Genomic DNA, 27,500 nt, shown 5'->3' with positions numbered 1-27,500 from the left:
AGACTCCTCCTCTGTTTAATTTTGCACAGAGACAGGGTCCGGGAACTCTCCTATTCAAATAACCCCGCCCCCTGACGATTCTAACAGAGCCAATCAGCATTGAGTAGCGTGCGTCACACACCATAAAGCCGAGCTTGTCATAAACATGGCGACTGAAGCGGAGTTTGCTGCAGCTCTTTCCTCTGTTCTAAATGACTTGAATGTCTTTAAAACAACAAGAAGAAGCGCTAAAAGCATTTCTTCTAAACAAAAAAAGAAGTTTGCGCCGTTGCCAGATGCTATTTTTGACTACAGCTAAAAAAAACTACATTCGGCATTTCCGCCTTTTTTCTGATTGGTTATTTTTGAGCTGGCTAGTCCCGCCCCTCAAGTGCCTCTCTGCCTGTGAGTTACCAGACTCTCTCTCTGTGCAGAGTTAGAGGAGGAGTCTGGCAGGCCAGGGTAAACAAGTACAGGGATGTTCAACATTTCCAAAGCCTGAGACTCACTCAGTGTGTTTACGTGCATATCAGAAATCCATCCACCCATCTAACCATCCATTATCCTCTGCTTATCTGGGGTCCAGTCATGGGGACAATAGCGTAAGCAAGAGGCCCAGACTTCCCTCCCTCCAGCGACGGGCCAGCTCCTCTGGAGGAAGGCGTTCCCTGGCCAGCTGAAAAACATAGTCCCTCCAGTGTGTCCTGGGTCTTCCTATAGGTCTCCTTCCAGTTGGACGTGCCCGGAAAACCTCACCAGGAATGCGGTCAAACGCCTTCTCCAAATCCACAAAATACATGCACACTCACTGGCCATTTTATTGGGTACACCTTACTAGCACTGGGGTGGACCCCCTCTTGCCTTCAGAAGTGCCTTAATTCTTCATGGCATATATTCAACAAGGTCCTGGAAACATTCCTCAGAGGTTTTGTTCCATATTGACATGATAGCATCACACCGTTGCTGCACATCCATGATGCGAATCTCCTTTTCCACCACATCCCAAAGGTGCTCTATTGGTTTGAGATCTGGTGACTGTGGAGGCCATTTGAGTACAGTGTCATGTTCATGCCCAAAGTGTGCCAAGAAAATGTCCCCCACACCGTTACACCACCAACAAGGATGGATCCATGCTTTCATGTCGTTGACACCATATTCTGACCCTACCATCCAATTGAAGCAGCAGAATTCAAGACTCATCAGACCAGGCAACATTTTTCCAATCGTCTGTTGTCCACTTGTGGTGAGCCTGTGTGAATTGTAGCCTCAGTTTCCTGTTCTTAGCTGACAGGAGCGGCACCCGATGTGGTTTTCTGCTGCTGTAGCCCATCTGCCTCAAGGTTCGACATGCTGCATGTTCAGGGATGCTCCTCCATGCATATGGTTGTAAAGAGTGGTTATCTGAGTTACTGTTGCCTTTCTATCTGCTCGAGCCAATCTGGCAATTGTCCTCTGACCTCTGACATCAACAAGGCATTTTCGCCCACAGAACTGCTGCGCACTGGATACTTTCCCTTTTCCAACTGTTCTCTGTGAACCCTAGTGATGGTTGTGTGTGACAATCCCAGAAAATCTGAATTTTCTGAAAGACTCAGACCAGCCCGTCTGGCACCAACAACCACGCCACGTTCAAAGTCATTTAAATCATCTTTCTTCTCCATTCTGAAGCTCGGTTTGAACTACAGCGGATCGTCTTGTTCACATCAACAATCCTAAATGCATTGAGTAGCCACCATATGACTGGCTCCCCTTATGGAATTAATGAGACGATATAAATATAAATAAAGCATTTGTTTAATCATTGCAGGGATCACATTGAGTCTGTGTTTTTGGGTGTATGATTGAACATTACCGCTGTGCTCCAATTATGTTAGACGTTTTGCCACAAACTAACACCATTAACAGCCCAAGTAACAGCTTGAAAGACTGTTTTATTTTGAAGCTAGAATTTTGTTTTTAAGCTGTTAATTAAAAAAGTGAACAGAAGTGGAACATCCATCAGAAAGCCTTTATTGTAGCTGCCTCTAGAGATCCGGTCTCCACCTCCGGGGACACGGAGCACGACAGCTGATGGGATGTTTGGGGACTTTTCTCCACCTGTCTAAACTCTGATGCTGTAATAATGCGACCTTTGATCCCAAGCCTTGCATAGAAGAGGTACTGGCCGAGGTTCAGACAGAAACATTGAGCTAAACAAGGAAAGGATGTCATCACATCACTAATGTTTTCTTTGAGAAGCTGCAGCTCAGATTTATTTGGAAAGTTCCTCACATGATACCACTTTTCCTAAAAAACAGTGAAAACCCTGAGTGTGTTGAGTAGAAATGGCCCTAAAAGTGAAGAGCAGCAGCTGGTGGAGTGCTGTGGTGGCCCCTGAGCCAGTGTAAATGTTTACAGGAAGATCGAAGAACGCACACTTTTTTACTCCTGAACTATCTGGAGGATTTCCCCGAGAAGCTTCAGACGATCCCTTCAGCTGCAGCTTTCATCTCTTGATCCAAGTAAAGAAGAGAGACTTCAATATTCCCCTAATTTAACACTTTAAAGGTTTTTTTTATTCTGTCTCATTTATTTGCCTTGTGATCAGACTTTAAATCAAATATTCTTCAAGACATAAATGTCAGCATAATCAGTGTTCTCTGTTGGAACCAGATTTGATTGTTTTAATTATTTTTTTATTTGTCAGACTCAGATTATTGCTTTTTGGGTTTAGCTGTTTTATCTTTCAAATGCTTGTGAGCTGATCAGAAGAGAGTTCATGTCTGGTGTCATTTTGGGATTTAAGGAACACTTTCAGTTTTTTATCTACAATCTTGTTGGAATACATCAAAATACTATTTTTATTGTTGTTTTGGGTGGGTTTTTTGCCTCTCTGCACACACACACACACACACACACACACACACACACACACACACACACACACACACACACACACACACACACACACACACACACACACACACACACACATAAACCAGCCCACGGTCTGCCTTGGCTTTCCCCATCCATCTCCTGCTTCAGTTCTCTCTCTCTGCATTTCCTTCTTTGGTGAAGTGCTTTGTCCTTCTTTCTCTGTCTCTCATCTCAACGTTTTATGGAGAAGCTACAAGGTTATTAGTTTTTCTTCATTGCCAGTCCTCTGCTGTTGATAAATGACTTTGAGACAAACAATAGAAACATTATTATCAGATTAATAATGGCTCATTGTGTGAAAACACTTATAACTACCTAAATGTTTGAAATGTTGCTGTAGAAAGACAACTGAAAATAATCTTTATTTAAAGTAATTATTTTAGAAAATTAATCGGTTGAATTAGCTAAGGCATTTAACTCATTCGCTGCCAGATGTTTCCTGATCGGTAAAGCCCTTTGCTGCCAGCGTTTCTCACCGTTTTTATTGTTTTTCAAAGAGTGACAGAACGTTGCGCGCTAGGATGATGTCGACGCCAAAACAACCAAAACAAAGCGGAGACTCACCTCTAACATCAGGAAGAGTCCGCGTGTTTCGAGTGTTATCCGTTCTTTCATAATCCGTTGTTGAATTGTGATCGGCAGACGCTTTTTCGGTTCGCACCTCACATTTTTTTTTACAGCAGTGGCCCAAAAAGATCTCCTAACACATGGATTTTCTGCTTCCTGATCATGTGACATGTGACGTATGTGGATGAAGATGAAGATCGGCTTTAGAGCTGAGATGTTTGTTCTCTTGGCGCGGGGGCTCGTTCCAATGCCCACACAGTAAAAAAATGCAAATGACGACTTTAGTCGTCATTGGCAGTGAATAAGTTAAAGAATAGACTTGAGATTTCCTGATAATGATATAATGATTATTGGTTATTATTGAGAGGCGAATTGGTGCTGCATCTGGAGTGATGCGGGGGTTGTACTGGTCTGTTGTGGTGAAGGGAAAGCTAAACCGGAAGGTGAAGCTCTCGATTTACCATTCGATCTATGTTCCTACCCTCACCTAGAGTCACCTATAGTCTATAGGGAAGTGTGGGCCTCTTGACTTAGGCTGCTGCCCCCTCGACCCCACTCCGGATAAGCAGAAGAGAATGGATGGATGGATGTTTAGGTGACTGCAGATATAGATTCTGACCCCTAAGCTTAGGATGCCTCCATGTTGAGTATTTTCTGGCATGCCCAACCAGAAGGTGATCCTAAAGAAAGACCCGGGACCTGCTGGAGGGACTATGTTTCTATGCAGGCTCACAGTTTTACCTTGATTCGAGCTGTAGATCGACTTAAACGTGCATGTAAATGCACTGTCACAAGACCAACCTTACTTTTCATTTTCGGGTTTATCAATCACAGATTAAGTCCACTGTGCCTAATATTTTCTGTCTAATTTTCTAAAATATAAATAAATCAGCACCTGATCTCCAGGATTGGATCAGGACCATCCTAGTTGATACACCTTATAAGACTGGACTCTGTGGGTTTCCTAAGCATGTCGTAGTCATAGTGAACATTTTCTTTAAAATTCTCCTGCAAACAATAGATGATGGTGAACATTATAGGTTGCAGCTTTGCTGTTAGGAAAATGCTCCGTCACAAAGTTTCGAGGTTTATTATCACTTTTTCAACACTTTTCGATGTTGGGTGAATTGTTAACATTTATAGAAACTTCAGTCATCAGCGTTGAAGGTTGCTGATTTGTTGCTCTTAAATAGGTCCTTCATTCATATTTTTAGTACATTTGCAGTGGTCTCAAGCAGGAGTCAATACCTTGTATGTAAGGGTGGAAAAAACCTGTTTCAGCACGGGGTATTCAGCCAGAGAAGAAAGCATAGACATACATAGACGCACTATTGGGTGCTGGAGAGCGTGACAGTCTCGCTGCCATATTGGATGGGTCCCTCACTACCTAAGCAATATTGAAGAAAGCAGAGTGAGCAACTATGCCTGTTTTCCTGCAGCCTACGATTGCAACAACTGGCGCACTATTGAAAACAGATCATATGGGATTACTGTAGACTTTTCTTGCCTACCTGTTGGGATTTTGTATTTTAAATTATTTCATTGAATTATATTTATATTTTAACTATCATGCCATACCACATGTCTGATTTTGTGAAAAAGCATAATAAAATGTGTTTTTTTTTTAGTTGTGTAAGCACCTTCCTCAGTAAAAATAAATGCAGTGGGGGTGAATGAAGACCCATCCAAGATGGCGACCGGCCCCTACGGCAGCTCCAATATGCAGTATCAGTCCACGGGCCGTTTATGTATGTGATGTCTTTGGGAGAAAGTAGCTTCAGACGGCAGGATTTGGAATCTAATTTCCTGATATTTTAACATCTTGACTCTGATTGGCTAACAGACTGTACCACCGACTGCGTTTGCTTTGCAACGTTGATGTTTTATCTCCATAAACACAAGCCTGAAGGAGTTCTGCTGTGTAGTGGAGTTGCTAATGCTAGTGATTAGCTTCTATTTCCTGGACGCTAAACCAACAGCCTTCCCCGTTGCAAGTCAAGATGAGTAAGTCCAAGTGACAGCTTGCTGTTGATCAGTCAGGCGTTTTCTATCAGAAGCTAATGCAGGAGGTGGGTGTAGGAGACTATGTTCATGTTCAGTCTGCATGACAAACTCAGAGTGACCTATCATATATAATATTAAGAATAAATATGAACATAGCCTTGTCGCTAATATTTCAGGTTGTTTACTCAGTGTGCATCTGATTTCAGCAACAGGGATGACACGTCACATGACGGTCAGCAACAGGGTAACTCCTTTCTACAAAACACCTGTAGAGCTGCTGCATCTGTAAAGCTAGGAAGAGAAAGACGAGCAGACCATACACAAGGAGACTGCAGAACCCGACGTTTGCAACCATAGGCGCTCGTCATGCATTTTTGCTGTCCGTAGCCCAGGGGTGTCAAACTCAAACTCACACGGGGCCGAAATGAAACTCTGGGACGGAGTCGAGGGCCAAACTTAATATATTTTTTAAAAGTGACGGCAAATTTGCACATTTTCTTTATCAACATATATGCAATTTTGAACCTTTAAATTTGGAAACAAACATATTTCTGCATTAACACTGAATGTGGAATAACCAAATTACACACGAGCAAGTCAGTTTTAATTCAATTCAATTCAAGTTTATTTATAAAGCGCCAAATCACGACAAGAGTCGTCTCAAGGCACTTCACATAATAAACATTCCAATCCACAGTTCATTAAGCCAATCAGAAATAATGTTTCCTATATAAGGAGCCCAGCAAATTGCATGAAGTCACTGACTAGTGTCAGTGACTATACAGCAATCCTCATACTAAGCAAGCATGCAGCGACAGTGGAGAGGAAAACTCCCTTTTAACAGGAAGAAACCTCCAGAGAATCCTGGCTCAGTATAAGCAGCCATCCTCCACGACTCACTGGGGATCGAGAAGACAGAGCAGGCAGGCAGGCACGCACGCACGCACGCACGCACACACACACACACACACGTAATGTGTCTATAGTTATATTGTGATGTGTTAGTAAATATTGTATTTGGTGAAAGATAAACTTTATTGTATTTATCCTAGTGGATCTATAATTAAATGGATAAACCAGTATTAGCACATCAAAAGTCAATGAAAACAAAAAGTTATCAGGAGAGAGAGAATGTATTAGTGGTTAGCAGCAGTGTGCTAGTCGATGGCCCCCTCCATGAGGCCACCACAGCTCAGCAGAACGTCATTGTAGCTTCTTCTGGGGAGAAAAACACTTACAGAGAAAATAAAGTTAACAGCTGAAATTGCACAAAATAGTACAGTTAAAGAGCAGACTGTAGAATAAAGCAGTAGAGTGTGAAAAGTGGTCAGTGTGTCCTCCAGCAGTCTAAGCCTATAGCAGCATAACTACAGAGTTAACTCTGGATAATCTATCCTATTTAGATGGAGGCATGTGGGAGGCAGGGCAAGGGAGAGCCGTCTTTACCGACTGTACACTCCACCTTCCTCTACTCCCCCACTTGTCCAGATTTAGGCTAACATCTAATTTTAACAATAGGCCCTATCAAATAAAAATGTTTTAAGCCTATTCTTAAAAGTAGACAAAGTGTCTGCCTCACGGACTAAAGCTGGGAGCTGGTTCCACAGGAGAGGAGCCTGATAACTAAAAGATCTGCCTCCCATCCTAAGTTTAGATATTCTTGGAACCACCAGTAGACCTGCAGTCTGAGAGCGAAGTGCTCGGTTAGGAACATATGGAACAATCAGATCACTGATGTATGATGGAGCTTGATTATTAAGAGCTTTATATGTGAGAAGAAGGATCTTAAAATCTATTCTGAATTTAACAGGTAGCCAATGTAGAGAAGCTAAGACAGGAGAGATACGATCTCTCTTTTTAATTCTCATCAGAACTCTAGCTGCAGCATTTTGGACAAGCTGAAGACTTTTAACTACATTCTGTGGACTTCCTGAGAGTAATGAATTACAGTAATCCAGTCTTTATGTAATAAATGCATGAACTAGTTTTTCAGCATCACTCCTGGAAATTATGCTTCTAATCTTAGCAATATTCCGAAGGTGGAAAAAGGAAATCCGACAAACTTGTGAAACCTGGGATTTGAATGACATGTCCTGGTCAAAGATAACACCAAGGTTCCTTGCTTTGTTCTCGGAGATTAATGTAATGCCATTAAGGTCAGGCGATTGGCTAAGCAATTTCCTTTTCTGGATTTCTGGTCCAAAGATGAGAACTTCCGTCTTGTCTTGATTTAAAAGCAAGAAGTTAAGAGTCATCCAATTTTTTATGTCCTCAAGACAAGCCTGTAATCTACCCAACCGATTAGGTTCATCAGGGTTAATGGATAAATATAACTGAGTATCGTCGTCTTTTAAATAAAAGGCATCAGTGGTATTCATTACTTGTGGTATATTCAGCATTTTTAAAATCTAGTCAGGATTTATGTTTTCTTGTTTTTTAATTTTTCGTATTTTTTATTCTCCTTTTTTTCTCCTGTAATACGTGTCATCGCTGCTGTGACATCTAGCTTTCCCCACTGAGGAACAATAAAGGGATTTTCTATTCTATTCATCTATCTGCAGCCTTTCCACTTCCTGTTTACTGTAGGTTAAATCTTTTCTCACGGGCCAACAACAAAATAAAAATATCATTTTATCTTAAATGAAAATGCAACTTCTCACCTGTTAACTTTCATGTTTTGGAGCAGAAAAAGAGCATAAAACCAACATATTTAAAGCTCAGTTTGTTCCACTGGTTTACTGTGATGCTCAACTGTTCCAGCCAGATACCTGCATCATGGGGTTGATCTGAGCTGAGGAGGAGACTCCTGTTGTTTTGTTTATCTTCATCATAATAATGACAACATTAGATGACAACAGGTGCTCACATAGGTTTGTGCTGATGAACATGTCTGAGCAGCTTGACCACGTTGTTGTGTGTCGGGGGGGAAACACGACAGCAGCCACAGAGTCATGCTGGTTTGAGCGTGTGGCTGCTTGCTGGAGTTATTTCGGCTCTGTCTGGAAGTTAGTCGGAAAACTTTCTCTTTCAGTCGTGAACACGTTACTGAGTGGCTAGAATCTCCGTTTCTGGGCTTCAACGTCAGCAAATAGCTGAGTGAACTCAGCGCTGAGTGAGAGGAGTGTAGTTTGTCCGAGACAGCGGAGCTGCAGACACCGGCAGCAGCCGCTGAAAAAACACAAAGGAGGGGGCGCGTCGGCTCCGCGCTGACGCCGCAAAGCATCATGGGAGTTGAAGTCTTTGCGGTAAAATCGGCCAGTGGGTCAGTTTTAATATATTTTTGACATTTATCTCGCGGGCCACATAAAAATGCTCCGCGGGCCGCATCTGGCCCGCGGGCCTTGACTGTGACATATGTGCCGTAGACTATTTCTTAGTTTCTTAATGTATCTTTTAGTGTCGGCTGGCTTAGCAGAATTGCTGCAGCAAACTGAGCAGGGTCAGTTTTTAAAAATGGCGCATCAGAATCGTAGTGTTGGACGGAGCCCTACCTTTTCCACCTTGTTAAATCCCCAGTTTGCACACGTGTTTGATTTTAAGCAGTAATGTCAGCAAAAACCACTTTTTCTCTATCAACTTTCTTTGCTGTTTGTTTAAAAATTTTCTCTCCCTTCAGGTGACAACTATCCTCAGTGTTTTCTAACTGCTACATGCTATGTTGCGTAAATTCCCGAACAACCTTAAATTGTGGGACTTATGGTGGTGTTGTTTGTGAAACAAAGAATACAGATGCCGAAAAACCTATTGAATTATTTTTCTGTTTGCAAATCTCTTTCTTAGGATGAATTTTAAAAGTAATGATCATTGTTTTATATGGTTAAGTCCTTGGTTCTGAAAGGTGGAGCATTTTATTAGAACCATTTTAGAAGAGGAGTCTGTTCAAAGCTCTAATTCCGGTTATTTTGTTGTTTTTGAAATCACGAAGATGCACGGGTTCAGAATAGAGTCAGATTCCTGTTCACAGACACAACACGTTTTTGTGTTTTCAGGCACAAAGGAAGGAGGTGTTTCTTCAAGAACGCTATGGACACTACACCCTGACAGACCCCTTCCTGGCTCTTCAGAGGGACTTTGAGTGCAGGGTTTCTGGAGGAGACAAAGAACGGCGGCCCTTGGGGTCCAGCCCCATCTCTGTCCTGGAGGCTGTCATGGCACACTGCAGAAAGATGCAGGAACGCATGTCGGCCCAGCTGGCAGCAGCCGAGAGCCGCCAGAAGAGGGTAAGAGCGACTGCTATGTTTGCTCCATAAGATCACACGTGGTTATGACCACATCCTCCTGTTTGACGTGCTGCTAATACTGCTGATGCTGATGACGTCTCTCTCCTCAGTTTATTAACAGTAACTTCTATTTTTCATCTGTTCCAACATGGCGTCACCGGCTTCAGCCTGATGTGGGACAATTTTAGTCTGTGTCGATGCTTCGCCTGAAAGGGCATCACTTCATCATTTTTATAGCAGATTTGTTCTCCTGTGTTCTGATGTTGTGTGTGTGCGTGCGTGCGTGTGTGTGTGTGTGTGTGTGTGTGTGTGTGTGTGTGTGTGTGTGTGTGTGTGTGTGTGTGTGTGTGTGTGTGTGTGTGCGTGCGCGCGCGCGCGTGTGTGTGTGTGTGTGCGTGTAATACAACTAGTTTTCTAGTTTATGTATGGGGTTTTTATGTACACTCCTAGAACTTTTATTTAGAGGTTATTATTTCTATGAGTTTAAAAATCCTATAAAACTTTGGGAGCTACTGCATAATAGATGATGTAAACATAATGTGATCATTTGGAGCCAACATTGAACATTGAAAGGCAAAATGATTATGTGCACATTCCATCTTTCAGTTCTTTTTAAAGCACAGAAAAGGTTGATTTACCTGCAACGTTTCGTTTGCGGCTGCAAACATCATCAGGCTGACGGACCTTTTCTGTGTTTCAAAAGGAACTGAAAGGTGGAATTTGAAACTCAACACAGCAAGAACTCACCAAAGATGATTATGTGCACAGCTTTATATGCACCACAGACCTGGGCTCCGTGTTCTCAGAGGGCTCCTCTGGTTGCTAGGTAGAGTGAATTTCACCCGGATTGTCCATGCTATCTTTATCCCGGCTGTCTCTGAGCGAGTAACCTGCTGAATTATCCATGAGGTCTCCGGCAGGCTAAGAGCAGGCAGCAGGTTGTACAGTAAGTAGCACACTTGGACTCCCGCCTCCTCCTCCTCCTTCCTAAAAGAAGTTGGAGGAAGGTCCCACACCTCCACCTCTCTGTTACAGCATCCCCACCTTGAAAGGGGACTGCATTCATCTTTTGTTGATTGAATTCTAGGACACTTCTGCTGGGAAATGAATGATATTTTCTTAAAACACCCTTCTAGTTCTTTCATGTTTCTTCTTTCGTCTCTCATCCCCAAGTCTTCAAGGCAGCCAAACAGCCTGCCTCTGTCCTGCCGTAATGCCACCAGTTTCCTGTGCGCTGCTCACTGTACGGGTAGATCTAATCATAAAAACTAATCCTTATTTTACTTAGCAGTGAGGGAACTCATATCCAGGGATGCTGCGTAGGGGCCTCTGAGATCTCCTCACAGCAAATTGGTTTCAGTTTAACATCTTCTTTTGTGTTTGTCTGTGGGAGAGCCATGCTGCATGGCGTTTCTTATCATGTCCAACAAAGACGAGGTCAGTCAAAATGGGATGATGAAGATTTAGTCAGAGGCGACATGCCCTTCACTTACCTTCAGGGTTCCTTAAGTCTGATATTTTATCACACCTAGAAATGTTACCATCTGAACGGGCTTTTCCAACAGACAAAAAGTGACACGTAATGTCTGTGAAACATAGCACACCATTGTAGCGGATGACCTTTTGGATGCATTTCAGAAGCGTCAAGATGCGCCACTTACACTTTGGTCCTATTTTTTATTTTTGTTCTCTCTGTAGCCGAGGTAAACACGTTTATTCAGAAAACCTTTTTGGATATATCCTGCCATCTTTCCCCTTGCCTGTTGCCATGTAATCTGCTGAAATCACACGTGATCTTGTGCGTGATTTTGTGACCTCGCAAGACTGGCTGCATGAAATGCATTTGCTGCCATGTAGCACCATGAAAAGTGCTGGTGCAAGCGATTCTCGTGGGAGGAAAGCGTCTATTATCTTACACGTGACTTACACATCCATTGGAAAGCCAGGGTCCAGTCATCTGAAGCTACTTTCTCCTACAGCTGAATTCTCTGTGCTGAAACAGGTGCATCACAGGTTTTTTTCCCCCAAGAGTATGACTGACAAGGCATTCTAGCCTACTAGAGACAAATGCAAAAGAGTGTTAAGACTGATGTCACCAAATCAAATAGAGCTCATCACCCATTTGGCCAAATGGGTGGGTTCTCATAGGTTAAATGCCCGTGCCCGAGGCGGATGGCACTTAATTTTGATGGTTAGCAAACACCTGAGTTAGCTTAGTTCTGCTCTTTCTGCTGATTCTGCTTTTCCTGGGATCCACTGATTGCCTTTTCTTGGTCATTTTCTTTTTACCTTTCCTCACATCTTTTGCCTTTCCATTTTAATGATTTATTTATTTCTTTGTTTTTGATTATTTTTGTTCCTTAGTTACATTTTTATTTATTGCAAGTAATATTGTCATTGCAATATTAGTCATTGTTATCGAATATCGCAGGTTCTCCTAATATCGTGCAGCCCTAACCAAAACCATTTCAGAAATCCTAAAGTTTTTTAATGATATAATTAGGGATGAGCCGGATACTCGTTTCAGATGAGTGTTCGGTACGGATAAAGCATTTTAAACGAATACGAGCATGAAACGAGTAAAACTCGTAAATATGTGTAATCGTGCTGAAGGAAAATCCTCATTGGGTAACTGACTGTCTTGGCGCTCTGTGATTGGCCTGTCACATAGAGCGCCCGCCCCTCCCTACACACAAAACTCTGCAGCCGGGAGCTCAGTCCGTCCGGCCCATCCACGCACACACACACACACACACAGACAGTAACGGGTCTCTCTGTGCTTGCTTCACTCTTGCTCACGTTTCTTCACAACTCCCTAGGTTTTCTTCAGCTCGCCTCTTTTTCGGTTGAATACATAAAGTTACTTTTTTCATAATGTACGTGGTGCATTTGACAAGACAGAGCTGAAAACGGCTCGTGTATGCGTCGGTCACTGCCTCCGCTCCGGTCGGGTTCTCTCTCTCTCTCTCTCTCTCTCTCTCTCTCTCTCTCTCTCTCTCTCTCTCTCGCTCGCTCTCTCTCTCTCTCGCTCTCTCTCTCTCGCTCTCTCTCTCTCTCTCTCTCTCGCTCTCTCTCTCTCTCTCTCTCTCTCTCTCTCTCTCTCTCTCTCTCTCTCTCTCTCTCTCTCTCTCAATGAGTGATACAGAGGGTACTTCAGCTGAGACTGAATCTAATTATTTATCATTTAAATAATCAAAAAAATGTTGTGTCTGGTTTTAGCATATCTCCTAGTTCCTACTGCATGAGTTCAGATGTATTAATTCATGCACTTATATATTAATGTTCAGATTTTATTGAAAAACTTGTTTTTTAATCTCAATTCTGAGGCTGCTCTGTAAATAGTTTTCAAATAAACAATACACATAGCAACTTCTGATCAATCCTTATCAATTTCAGATTTAAAATAATGTATTGATGTAAACCACACCCACTTCTGGTTAAACTGCGCCCACTTCCAGGTTAGGCAACGCCCACTCCGAGTACAGATACAGATAATTTAGATGATTGAACAGATCCAGATATAGATAGTCTTGTACTCGCTCATCCCTAGATATAATCAACATTTTAGATTTACGTTATTTTTCCGGGACAGATATGCTGGTGCTTTCAGGTCCATGTTCACGTGTTCATAGCTAAAATGAACATGTTAGAAACATGAAGTGGAAACTTTATTTAATATCTCTAAAATAGCTGTAAGGAGTTGCTCATTTAATTTAACCAGTTTGTTGTTGAAATGGCACCAAGTTCTTCACAGTCACAATTGTAGATCGATTTTTGTAATTACACTGTCTCAAATGGCTTTTAAGCTCATATTATCAGGACAGGGTATTCCTAATAACATTGGTAAGTTACAGTTGTTTTTTATGTTTATATTAAAAGTCTGTTTTCTTGTAAAAGTTTTCATTTAGATGTCTGAAATTAAACTTTCGTGATAGTTTTCGATTGAATCAGGAAGAGCTGATCTATGGCTATAGGATCTTTTCTGTAATATGATGCACTAGCTTGCCATACTTCACCCTACAGGTACCATTTTAGTCTTAGCACCTGTTAGCATTAGCATTGAAAGCAGCATCTTCTTGCAGCTGCTCCTCATTGTTTGTGTGTTTCCTTTGGTACTTATTCCATATTTGTTTCCATACTTGAAGAGTCTGATGTTCTAATGGGAAGAGTTTAAATGTTAGCAACTTGTATTTATTATTATAACTTATTAAATCTCATGTTTAATCACATTCAGCAGATTTTCTACTGCTCAGATAAAATGATTAAATCCACATTGTGAGTTTATTTGATATTTTATGAGGCTCTGAGTGTTTTGAAGCCCAAAGCCACTGCCTAAGGCCTAGTGGTAAAACCTCCTCTCTTCCGTGGAGTAAATCCTTTGTGAGAATTACCTGCAGGTATCTGAAACAAAACAAGAGGATAAAGTGAAACGTCTGGATGGCCGTTAACCATCCAGTTATGAAGCTTCTTGACAGCTTTAGAGATTTAAAACTAGAAAAACGATCACAAGCGGCTTTAGAGTTTAAAGAAGTGTCTCATAGACTTGCATTGATCCAGCTTGGTTTGAGGCTGTCATCACTCACCACACGATCTGTAGGCAGCAGCCCTAATCCTCACTCTCAATTAGCAGCTAGTTGTAGTACCTGATTTAGAGTAACAACTGGCGAGCCGTCTTTTGCTAATAGACTCGGTTCTCCTCCTCAGCATCAGCTGCTGGAAACCCTAATGGTTCAGGACAGAGGACGGGAGATGGGTCTACTGTAGGACATAGGTTGGAAAATGTCATTTCCATTATTTGAGGCTTGCTGGAGCTATAGAATTTTTACAATTGGGTTGAGAGCGTCTGTGTTAAGCTGCCTCTGATCTAACTTTAGGCAATGCCCTGGATATAGAGGGCGGTGCTGTAACGTGTCATCAAAAGTCAATCATAGGAAGAAAGGCAGTGTTTTTATGAGCACATGAATCAAACCCTGTCCCTCTAGCCACAGTGTGCAGTGGTCGAACGTGCACTTGTGTCAATGTAAGCTTATCCAGATAACTGTCACCCTTTCATTGCTAACCAATCTGACTTTGCCTATTAGCAGTACTCAAAAAACTCACCATCCATTCATCCATCCATACATTTTCATCCGCTTATCCTGAATCGGGTCGCGGGGGCAGCAGCCTAAGCCGAGAGGCCCAGACTTCCCTCTCCCCAGCCACTTGGGCCAGCTCCTCCGGGGGAAACCCAAGGCGTTCCTTGGCCAGGTGAGAGACATAGTCCCTCTACCGTGCCCTGGGTCTACCTTTAGGTCTCCTCCCGGTTGGACGTGCCCGGAAAACCTCACCAGGGAGGCGTCCAGGAGGCATCCTGACCAGATGCCCGAGCCACCTCAACAGGCTCCTCTCGATGTGGAGGAGCAGCGGGTCTACTCCGAGCACCTCCCGAATGATCGAGCTCCTCACCCTATGTCTAAGGGAGAGCCCACCCACTCTTCGGAGAAAACTCATTTCGGCCGCTTGTATCTGCAATCTCGTTCTTTCAGTCACTACCCAAAGCTCATGACCATAGGTGAGGGTGGGAACGTAGATCAACCGGTAAATCGAGAGTTTCGCCTTCTGACTCAGCTCACTCTTCACCACGACAGGCCGGTACAACGCCCGCATCACTGCAGATGCAGCACCAATCCGCCTATCGATCTCACGCTCCAGTTTTCCCTCACTCGTGAACAAGACCCCGAGATACTTAAACTCCTCCACTTGGGGCAGGACCTCATCCCTGACCCGGAGAAGGCATTCTACCCTTTTCCGAATCAAGACCATGATCTCAGATTTAGAGGAGCTGATTCTCATCCCAGCTGCTTCACACTCGGCTGCGAGCTGCTCCAGCAAAAGCTGAAGATCACGTTCTGATGAAGCCAACAGGACCACATAATCTGCAAAAAGCAGAGACCTGATTCTCAGGCCACCAAAACGGATGCCCTCCACACCTTGGCTGCACCTAGAAATCCTGTCCATAAAGGTTATGAATAGAATCAGTGACAAAGGGCAGCCTTGGCGGAGTCCAACTCTCTCTGGGAATAAACCCGATTTACTGCCGGCAATGCGGACCAAGCTCTGGCACCGGTCATACAGTGACCTAACAGCCCGTATCAGAGGGCCTGGTACCCCATACTCCCGGAGTACCCCCCAATGGGCCCCCCAAGGGATGCGGTCCAACGCCTTCTCCAAATCCACAAAACACATGTAGATTGGTTGGGCAAATTCCCACACACCCTCCAGGATCCCCCTAAGGGTATAGAGCTGGTCCAGTGTTCCACGTCCAGGACGAAAACCACATCGCTCCTCCTGAATCTGAGGTTCAACAATCCGACGGACCCTCCTCTACAGAACCCCTGAATAGACCTTACCAGGAAGGCTCAGGAGTGTGATGCCCCTGTAGTTGGAACACACCCTGCGGTCCCCCTTTTTAAATAAGGGGACCACCACCCCGGTCTGCCAGTCCAGTGGAAATGCCCTCGATGTCCACGCGATATTGCAGAGCCGCGTCAGCCAACACAGCCCCACAACATCCAGAGCCTTAAGGAACTCCGGGCGGATCTCATCCACCCCAGGAGCCTTGCCACAGGGGAGCTTTTTAACCACCTCAGCACCAGAGATTTGAGAGGCCAACCCAAAGTCCCCAGACTCTGCTTCCTCACTGGAAGACGTGTCGGTGGGATTGAGGAGGTCTTTGAAGTATTCTGCCCACTGATCCACAAAGTCCTGAGCAGAGGTCAGCAGCACACCATCCCCACTATGGATAGTGTTGGTAGCGCACTGCTTTCCCCCCCTGAGGCGCCGGATGGTGGACCAGAATCTCCTCGAAGCCGTACGAAAGTTTTGCTCCATGGTCTCACCGAACTCCTCCCATGCCCGGGTTTTTGCCTTGGCGACCACCTGAGCCGCGTTCCGCTTGGACTGCCGGTACCCGTCAGCTGCCTCTGGAGTCCCACAGGCCAAAAATACCTGATAGGACTCTTTCTTCAGCTTGACAGCATCCGTAACCGCCAGTGTCCACTAGCAGGTCCGGGGGTTGCCTCCACAACAGGCACAGCTCCGGTCAGCCTCTTCAACAATGGAGGCTCGGAACAGGGTCCATTCAGACTTGATGTCCCCCGCCTCCCCAGAACATTTTGGAAGTTCTGTCGGAGGTGTGAATTGAAGCTCCTTCTGACATGAGACTCTGCCAGACATTCCAAGCAGACCCTCGCAATACGTTTGGGCCTGCCTGGTCAGACCGGCATCCTCCCCCACCATCTGAGCCAACTCACCACCAGGTACTGGTCAGTTGACAGCTCCGCCCCTCTCTTCACCCGAGTATCCAAGACATGCGGCCGCAGGTCAGATGAAACAACAACAAAGTCGATCATCGAGCTGTGGCCTAAGGTATCCCGGTGCCAAGACCACATACGGACACCTTTATGTCTCAATATGGTGTTCATTATGGACAATCCATGACTGGCACAGAAGTCCAATAACAAAACACCACTCGAATTCAGATCGGGGGGGGTGGGGGGGGGGTGGGGGGGGTGGTGTTCCTCCCAACTACACTTCTCCAGGTCTCACTGTTGTTGCCCACGTGAGCGTTAAAGTCCCCCAGCAGAACGAGGGAGTCACCAGAAGGAGCGCTTTCCAGCACCCCCTCCAAGGTCTCCAAAAAGGGTGGGTAGTCTGAACTGTAGTTTGGTGCATAAGCACAGACCACAGTCAGTACCTGTCCCCCCACATGTAGGCAGAGGGAGGCTACTCTCTCATTCCAACGTACAGGCACCAAGATGGTGGGCAACTAGCATGCCCACCCCTGCTCGGCGCCTCTCAGTCAGAGCAACTCCAGAGTGGTAGAAGGTCCAACCCCTCTCAAGGAAACTGGTTCCAGAGCAGAGCCATGTGTTGAGGTGAGTCTGGCTATATCTAGTCAGAACCTCTCAACCTCACACACCAACTCAGGCTCCTTCCCCACCAGAGAGGTGACATTCCATGTGCCAAGAGCCAGCTTCTGTAGCTGAGGATCAGACCGCCAAGGTCCCCGCCCTTGACTACCACCCGTCACACACTGCACACGACCCCTTTGGCTCCTCCCACGAGTGGTGAGCCCATGGGAAGGGGGACCCACGTTTCCTCTTCGGGCTGTGCCCGGCCGGGCTCCATGGGTGAAAGCCTGGCCACCAGGCGCTCGCCAAAGTGCCCCACCTCCAGGATGGGCTCCAGAGGGGGGGCCCCGTGACCCATTTCTGGGAGAGGGAACACGGTTTCCATTTATATAATTCATCATAAGAGGTCTTCGGGCTTCTCTTTGTCTGATCCCTCACCTAGGACCTGTTTGCCATGGGTGACCCTTCCAGAGGCAGAAAGCCTCAGACAACTTAGCTCCTAGGATCATTGAGACACTCAAACCCCTCCACCACGGTAAGGTGGCAGCCCAGGGAGAGGAATCAGAGCTTCAGTATTTAATTGATCCTCAAACTCTGACTTCATTGAATTCTAAATTGAAGCAATCACATTATTTTCGAAGGCTTTTCCTTTCAGAGCGAAACCAAACAGCTGTGGTGTGAATGCGCTGTAGGTTTACTGTGGGGCTTTCATGAATACAGGATGCAGGTGATGCTCCACGGGTTGATGGCATCGCAGATGAGAGGCCGGTGTAACCTCGTCGATCAAATCTAAATATGAATTCAGCATGTAGCTGTATTGATCGACGCATGCTCCCTGCACCAGGGCTGGTGCATTAATGCTGGCAGGCTCTTCTCTACACCTGATAAATTGTGTGACGTTGTTGTGTTGTCATCTATGAAACAATGAATATTAATGTGGAGGAACTCTAAAAAAAATCAAAACTAAGCCATTGTCAATATCTTTGAAAATCTATATCAGGATTAATTTAAAATGTCAGGCTTATTGTTTTGGTTATGTCCGGTCTTTTCCAGCTGATTCCAGTTTTTTGAAAATCATCTGATCAGATCAGAGCATCTCTACTTAGTATCAATTGCACTCATTTAGTAGGGGTGTAACACTACGCTAAACTCGTATTCGGATTGGTTCAGTGTGTTTTGAAGGGCTTGGTTTGATTTATTTTTGTTATATTATTATTCGTTTTATTTATTTATTTAATGTCTGAAGTGGCTCCCATAGTGAGCAGAACCAGGTGTCATCACAGGCTGCTAATCTAGCATGACATACTTATTTATTTCACAGGGTATTTGCGCCATAGACATATATACATAGATGCCCTGTCGACTGTCACTGTCTACTGGAGATGCCATAGTGGCCGACCGATAGATTAGCCCCAGTGCATTCATTTCTACTGAGGAAGGTGCTTATCCAACTAAAAAACACGTTTTATTAAGCTTTTTCACAAAATCAAACACAAGGTACGGCATGATAAATACAATATAAATATAATTAAATAAAATTAGATATTAAATATAAAATTCTATCAGGTAGGCTAGAAAAGTCACTAGTAATCCCATGTGATCTGTTTTCAGTAGAACGCTTGTTGTTATGACCGTAGGCTGCACCGAAAGGGGCATAGCTGCTCACTCTGCATTGACTTTGGAGAGTGAGGAGACCCATCCAACATGCCGGCGATGCTGTTACTCTCCAACACCCCACGGGGCGTCTACGTATTCATATGCCTATGATCTGCGCAGCTCACTCTCATAGACGAGTGTTGTGTTTGACGTGTTTTTATTTCTTAAAAACTCACCTCACACCGCCCAGAGTTTCTTCTTTAAAACTCGTATTAACGATCGTCCTCCACGCTGTATTTTTCATTGTAAGATGAAAAACTTCCTATTAAAAACTGTGCAGCATGGCTGCCGCTGTGTGCTTTTTGCCTTTGTCTTCCTCCTCTTCTTTGTTTTTTAGAGTTTAATAATCATTCTTTGACTGATATCTCTATTGGGTGATTGTGACAGGATTTTTGCTAAAGGAAGCCCTAAAGTTGGTTAACTGTAAATTCCTATGATCGATCCTCAGTGTAAGTCAAGAGTTTTAAGACTACTACTGAGCTTGTACAGTTGGTGGTATAATAGTGTTTATCTGTGGGTTATAACTATAATTAAGGGGCCTAACCATCAGATATTTATATTTAACCAAGTCTTGTTTGTGTGGATTTAGTGGCTGCTTTGATTTTCTCCTGATTCTATGTGGGTTTGTTTTCCAGCTGGAGATGGAAAAGCTGCAGCTCCAGAGTCTGGAACAGGAGCACCGCAAGCTAACAGCTCAGCTCAAGGATGAGCGTGAAAAGAACAAGCAAATTGTTATGATGTTGGTGCGGGAACGCAAGCAGCTCGCCACCCGGTTGGTCGAGGAGTCTCAGCGCTTTGACGAGCTCCAGGCTCGCCTGGACGAGGAGAGTCGCACCTCTGACCGGCTGCAGGAGGAGTTGAGCAGTGAACGCCAGCGCAGCCAACAGATGGAGGCCAAGATGGAGAAGCAGCTGTCAGAGTTTGACACAGAACGAGAGCAGCTGCGTGCCAGGCTGGGCCGGGAGGAGACAGAGAGTCACAGCCTTCGGCAGCAGCTGGAGCAGCTCAGGACTGAGCAGGTTGATGGGAAGGATGGTGCCGCTGTTTCTCCACCTGCTGCCATTGAAGGGGAAGCTACTGCTGCCACCGGTGCACCACCCAAGCCTAAAGCTCTGACTTCTGTTTCTGTTGCCACAGACCCTATAAGCTCTCGAACAGCAACTTGCCAAACTGACCTGCCCCCTTCTGAAGTTGAGGGTGCTAAGAAGACCCCCCTCACCATACCCGTCAAACCAACCCCTTCCAACTATGTGGGCCTGAGCCTGCCAAAGACCGCTGGGAGGGGAATAATCCACAGCAGCTTAGGAGGACTGACTCAGACAGAAAATGGCTCAGAGGGCCAGAACCCCCATGGCATACCCACAGGAGTGAGTCCCCGAGTCCAGGCGGCACGCTACAAGTTTCAGGAACAGGACCAAAACGGCACGGCCTCCCAGAGCCCTCCGGCCCGGGACCTTTCTCCAACTAACCGTGACAACTTTGCAGCCAAGCAGCAAGCTCGTCACACTGTCACGCAGGTCCTGTCTCGCTTCACCAGCCCCCCTGCAGGAGGCTCTGGACCCCTCCGTCCAGGCCTGCCCCATTCTGCCTCAGAGGGAGGACCTTTTCCCAGCCGCCTGAGCCACCCTATTGGCCTCAAGTCACCCACTGTGGCCAGGATCGACCGGGGAAACCCTCCCCCTATACCTCCCAAAAAACCAGGGCTTTCCCAGACCCCTTCTCCTCCTCACCCACCTATCAAGGTGGTGGGGGACAGCAGTCGCTCCTCAGCGGCTGGGCTAAAGCCAGCCACACCCCAGCTTCCACCCAAACCCGCTCTGGACCTGGTCCCAGCCCTGACGGCCTCTCAGGTGGGTTCCTGCCCTCCATCCTGCTTGCCGGGGTCGAGCCGGGGCCCCCAGTGGCAGCCGGCAGCAGCATGTGCAGAGTGCCCTCAAGTCACTGTCAGTAGCTCCTCCTTCATAAACCCCCCCTCCATCTCCTCCTCCATTAGTGCTCCATGTAGCCCCTGTTCCTCAGCAGGCAGCCCCCTGGCAACAGCATCAGGTAACGGGGCTTCTCCATCTTCTGCCTCCCTCCACTTCTCACCACTGCCTCTTTTTTTAACACTTCTTCTGAGGTGTTAGCTTAGCTTATGCTAGCACAGGTGCTTTTACTCACCAGAAACTAAAGCCAAACAGCACCTGGAATGTTTAAACCCCAACTCTCTTTCCTCTCCAGATTTTCTTCTGAGAGCTGGTGTTACTCGCTCCTTTTTCTCTCCACTCGTCTCTTACTCCTTCATATCCACTCTTGTTTTCCCATTAGCTGTTGCTGTCGGCAACATGGAGGAAGATCTCAGGGCAAGTTGGATGTCAGGTTGAGCCGAGGCAGATCAGAGCCCCCTGCTAGTACTGTGTATTCTCATTGGTTTGTTGACCTTGAGTAACCCCTATATGCTCTCTGAAGCTGATGCCAGAGGCTGCTTTCTCTTCCCCTTCCCTCTTCCATTTTCCTGCAGCATGCCATCAACACTCCTCCACCTCCTGCTGTTTCTCCTTCCATCACCATTTGCTGTCGAAGATGTCATGAAAAATTGTTTGTTACATCTGTGTCATGTCTGTGTCACGCCTGTGACCTTCGATTACTTTGCTGTGCCCAGATCTAAACAAAAGCTTTAATAACCATAATAACTCAGAGTTACTAAATGAAATAGCTTGCACTGAAAATGAGAAAAAAATCATGGGCTCAAAAATTTGAAAGCCATCTTATTGAAGTTCTCATGTTCTGAAGGTGTCAGAATGGCGTAGGGTGTCCCAGATCAGCTCCTACCCCCAGAGCCGATCATGTTTCATTCTAAAGAGGTTCAACACCTGAACATCTCAAGCCCTGCAGGCCTCATTACCATCTGTATCTTTTGGAACTGTGAATTCTGCTCTCTAGCAGAACATCCTGAAGAAGAACATCTGACCTTTGACCTTAAACAGGTCGTTCTTGCTGAAAAACCCTCCAACGAGGCTAAATGTAATCTAATAATTATCTGTTATCACAGTTTACTCAGGTGTTTTTGGTCAAATGTTGACATTATTTGTTCATCATAAACAATTAAGTGACAAATAATGCAAAAACATTAAATCATGAAATGAACAAAATCGAGTTTTAACAGTGTGAAATCTTCAGCAGTGGTATTTGGTGCTGTGTAGTAGCTCTGTGAGTCAGAAAATTATCACATCTTTGTTACTGCACATTATTTCTGAAACTATTGCATTCAGTTGCAGAGCTGATCAGGATGTTTGGTGTTTTGGAGGATACTTGCTTTACAGCAATCTGAAACAGCCTCACTCCATCACATATTCAGTTGCTGCCATTTCAGGGATGCTCTTCACTCTTTTCTGTTTGTGACCCTCTAACACCTCTCTGTGCAGCTGATGTTTAACCAACGAGCTTCAGACACATTAAACACACACTGAATTCAGATATTGAGGTTGTAGTTAAGATCAACATTCAACAGCAGACTAAGGAACTCCCTTCACCATGAGAGTCACACGTGCACACGTACCTCACAATACAGCAAATCAGCTGAATCTTAAAAGTTTTTTGTTTGCGCTGCAGCCTAATAACATATTTGGCAATTAGATAATTTATTTACAGGCTGTTCAGATTTAGAGGGAAGTTACTTTTAATCTACTAAATTTATTTCTTTATCATTAAAGTTTAAAGTTATTTATTCAAGGCATTAAGAGTAATGTGTTTGTTTTTTTGTGGTGTTCAACAAAATATTGTATGTGCTCTTCCATTGCTGCTAGGGCCACTCTGGAAGCATCAGCGGCACATCGCCGTTCAGCGCCACTGATGCTTCCAGTGTGGAATCGGGGTAACGTATGGACACCTGTATGTGTGATATTTTGTTTCTGCATTGAGCCTCTGTTGCATCTGTATGAACAGGATTTTATTACTGTTTAACTTCATCTAGGCATTTCTAATCTGCACAAATAGGTCACATTTTAGGGATGGAAAAAATGTTTTATAATTTTTTTATTGTTGACACATTGGTATTTTTACATCTGTAAATATTTTTTCACTGAACAAAATTAAATACAATGGGATGTGAAAATTTGGCCTTGTTAATCTTCATGACTTTCATGTATATAGAAAACATAAAACATTTCAGGTAAATATAGCCCTTGTTACACCCAAATAACTCAGACCACAGCATCTAATTCCAGAATGAAGCTGGCTTGTCCAAATGTGCCTTAGCATTCCTCAGGCAGCTTTGTTTGTGCTGTGGGTGGAGAAAAGGCTTCTTCTGCATCTCTCTCACATACAGCATCTCCTTGTGTAAAGTGCGCTGAATAGTTGAACGATGCACAGTGACTCCAGCTGCAGTAGGATGATGTTGTTGGTCTTTGGCGCTGTTCTGTGGGTGACTATGACTGTTCTCACCATTCTTCACTTCTTTTTATCAGAGATGTTTCTTGGTCTGCCACTTGGAGACTTAACTGAACTGTGTCTGTGGTCTTTCATTTCCTCAATATGTTCCTAACTGGATACCTGTGTATGGAGGTCAAGGGTCACTGAGCTTACCAGACAAATTTTGAGTCCCAATAATTTGTTCTGAAGATTTAGGAATCAATAAAATGACAACAGTGTCCTAATTTATACACCTTTCTAATTTAGTTTAAACAGCTTTTGCACACTTTGTTGCAACTTTGTTTCATCTCTCAAACATCACTGTGTGTGTCTCGTTGTCGTCATCTTCCTCCGCTTATCCGGGTCCGTGTCGCGGGGGCAGCATCCCAACTAGGGAGCCCCAGACCGTCCTCTCCCCGGCCCCCTCCACCAGCTCCTCCAGCAGGACCCCAAGGCCTTCCCGGACTAGATTGGAGATGTAACCTCTCCAATGTGTCCTGGGTCGACCCGGGGGCCTCCTGCCGGCAGGACATGCCCGAAACACCTCCCCAGGGAGGCGTCCAGGAGGCATCCTGACCAGATGCCCAAACCACCTCAACTGACTCCTTTCGATCTGGATGAGCAGCGGTTCTACTCCGAGTCCCTCCCGAATGTCCGAGCTCCTCACCCTGTCTCTAAGGCTGAGCCCGGCCACCCTACGGAGGTTACTCATTTTGGCCGCTTGTATCTGCGATCTCTTTCTTTCGGTCATTACCCACATCTCATGACCATAGGTGAGGACTGGGACGTAGATCGACCGGTAAATCAAGAGCCTGGCGTTCTGGCTCAGCTCCCTCTTCACCACGACAGATTGGCTCAGCGTCCGCATCACTGCAGACGCTGAACCAATCCGCCTGTCGATCTCCCGATCCCTCCTACCCTCACTCGTGAACAAGACCCCAAGATACTTAAACTCCTCCACTTGATGTAGGACCTCTCCCCGACCCGGAGTTGGCAAGCCACCCTTTTCCGGTCGAGAACCATGGTCTCAGATTTGGAGGTGCTGATCCTCTTCCCAGCCGCTTCACACTCGGCCGCGAACCTACCCAGCAAGAGCTGAAGGTCAGAGCTGGATGAAGCTAGGAGGACCCCATCATCCGCAAAAAGCAGAGACGAGATTCTCCTGCCACCAAACTCGACACACTCCACACCACGGCTATGCCTAGAAATTCTGTCCATAAAGGTAATAAACAGAACCGGTGACAAAGGATACCTGGCGAAGTCCAACCCTCACCGGGAACAGGTCCGACTTACTACCGGCTATGCGGACCAAACTCACGCTCCTCTGGTAAAGGGACTGAATGGCCCTTAACAGAAAGCCACCCACCCCATACTCCTGGAGCGTCCCCCACAGGGTGCCCCTGGGGACACAGTCATAAGCCTTCTCCAAATCCACAAAACACATGTGGATTGGTTGGGCAAACTCCCATGTCCCCTCCATCACCCTTGCAAGGGTATAGAGCTGGTCCACAGTTCCACGGCCAGGACGAAAACCACATTGCTCCTCCTCAATCTGAGATTCAACTATCGATCGGACCCTCCTCTCCAATACCTTGGAGTAGACCTTTCCAGGGAGGCTGAGGAGTGTGATCCCCCTATAGTTGGAACACACCCTCAGGTCACCCTTCTTAAAGATGGGGACCACCACCCCGGTCTGCCACTCCACAGGAACTGCCCCCGATTACCACACAATGTTGCAGAAACGTGTCAACCACGACAGCCCTACAACATCTATAGCCATGAGATACCCAGGACGAATCTCATCCGCCCCCGGGGCTCTGCCGCTGTGTAGTTGTTTGACTACCTCAGCAACTTCTGCCCCCGAGATTGGACAGTCCATCCCCAGGTCTCCCGGCTCTGGTTCCTCCTCGGAATGCACGTAGGTGGGATTGAGGAGCTCCTCAAAATATTCCTTCCACCGTCAGAGTACGTCAGCAGCTCCCCATCCCCACCGTAAACAGTGTGAGCGAGTTGCTGCCTTCCTCTCCTGAGGCGCCGGACAGTTTGTCAGAACCTCTTTGGCGCTGATCAATAGTCTTTCTCCATGGCCTCACCAAACTCCTCCCATGCCCGAGATTTTGCCTCGGCAACTACCACTGCTGCACCCCGCTTGGCTATCCGGTACCTGTCTGCTGCCTCCGGCGACCCACAGACCAGCCACGCCCTGTAGGCCTCCTTCTTCAGCCTGACGGCTCCCCGAACCTCTGGTGTCCACCAGCGGGTACGGGGGTTGCCACCACGACTGGCACCGGCCACCTTGCGACCACAGCTAGCAACAGCCGCCTCAACAATCGCAGAGTGGAACAAGGCCCACTCGGAGTCAATGTCCCCCACTGCTCTCGGGACGCGGTCAAAGGTCTGCCGGAGGTGGAGTTGAAGACCGTCTTGACAGGTTCTTCTGCCAGGCGTTCCCAGCAGACCCTCACTATGCGTTTGGGTCTGCCAGGTCTACGCGGCATCTTGCCCTGCCTTCTGATCCAACTCACCACCAGGTGGTGATCAGTTGACAGCTCAGCTCCTCTCTTCACTCGGGTGTCCAAAACATACGGCCGCAGGTCAGATGATACGACTACAAAGTCTATCATCGACCTGCAACCTAGGCTGCCCTGGTGCCAAGTGTATCGATGGGCATCGTTATGTTCGAACATGGTGTTCGTTATGGCCAAACTGCGGCTTCCACAGTGTGTGTGTCTCCTATATGATATATTTACCTGAAAGTTTTTATCGTAACAACCGATGATTTATACAGGAAAATCTTGAAGATTAATGAGGCTACCCAAACTTTCACACCACACTGTAGTTTTTCTGTATTTAAGTTGTAAATATTTAAAGATAGCTTCCTGAACAGCCTTTGTGTAGAGAGATAGCTTTTACATTTTATAGGGCTGATCTAACAGTAAGTTGAAACCAGAAAAGTACATCGCAGTTGTCTGAAAACTCATCAGTAATGCTAAAGTAATTTTAAAAATCTTTACAGTTTCACGTTATAAGGCTGTTTACATGGATTCCTTTGGTTAGAACCAGCAGCATCTTTGTGGCATCTGTGCATCCAGGAGTTGAGTCTAGCAGGAATTATATTGTTTTCCTTCCGGAACAGACAAGTAACGCAAAACGCATCACAGTGTAACGGTTTGGTTTGTAGAATCAAGTTCAAGTTCACAGTCATATTTTGAAGCTGTTTTTCAACAGTGGGGCAGCAGTAGCTCAGGAGGTAGAGCGGGTTGTCCAGTAATCAGAAGGTAGCAGGTTCAATCCTGCTCCCACCAGAGTATACTTGGGCAAGACTCTTAACCCACCTTACCTGCTGGTGGTGGACGGAGAGACTGGTGGTACCAGTGTTCAACAGCCTCGCCTCTGTCAGTGCACCCCAGAGCAGCTGTGGCTACATCGTAGCTCATCATCACCAGCATGTGAATAGGTAAATCACTGATTGTGTTGTAAAGCACCTTTGGGGGGTAGGAGAACCCTAAGGAGGCGTTATACAGATACAGGCCATTTACCACTCTTGAAACAACCTGGTCTTGGCTGGTTTAGACTAGCCGTTAGCACATTAGTCCTGTAGAATGTAAACTCAGTTTCTCCAAAAAGAGGCTGTTCAGGAAGAACACTTCAGACTGTGTAGAGAAGCCTTTCAGGTGGAGCTGAAACACCACCTGCTCCTGTAATGCGTACCGTCTTGATGAGCTCTTCTCAGGTTAATGCGAATCACAGTTATTCTTCCAATCCACCTTCTTCTACCCTCACTTTTCCATTCTTCAGCACTTCTAGTGACTTGGTCTCTGTTCATGTCTTCCTCCTCCCAGTTTAACCTGTGCTGCTCCTCCTTCCTCCTGCAGGC

The 27,500-nt window shown here is 45.7% G+C and overlaps 1 protein-coding gene across 3 annotated transcripts in view; it reads left to right on the top strand.

Moving 5' to 3' along the window:
* The window catches only part of cttnbp2 (cortactin binding protein 2), a 199,356-nt gene that overhangs the window by 91,047 nt on the left and 80,809 nt on the right, over window positions 1–27,500 (top strand). For all 3 annotated transcript variants that reach the window (XR_011520312.1, XM_070550258.1, XM_070550259.1), the window contains exons 3-5: window positions 9,456–9,686; window positions 19,870–21,280; window positions 27,499–27,500. The exon at window positions 27,499–27,500 is cut by the window's right edge and continues 274 nt beyond it. Coding sequence is in view for 2 of the 3 variants with exons in the window: in XM_070550258.1 (XP_070406359.1) it covers window positions 9,456–9,686; window positions 19,870–21,280; window positions 27,499–27,500 (1,644 nt within the window). In the remaining variant the exon portion in view is untranslated. The remainder of the gene's footprint in view (window positions 1–9,455; window positions 9,687–19,869; window positions 21,281–27,498) is intronic.

Source organism: Nothobranchius furzeri, chromosome 4, assembly GCF_043380555.1.
Source record: "Nothobranchius furzeri strain GRZ-AD chromosome 4, NfurGRZ-RIMD1, whole genome shotgun sequence".
In the NCBI taxonomy this organism is placed as follows: Eukaryota; Metazoa; Chordata; class Actinopteri; order Cyprinodontiformes; family Nothobranchiidae; genus Nothobranchius; species Nothobranchius furzeri.
This window is presented reverse-complemented; position numbering and strand designations above follow the sequence as displayed.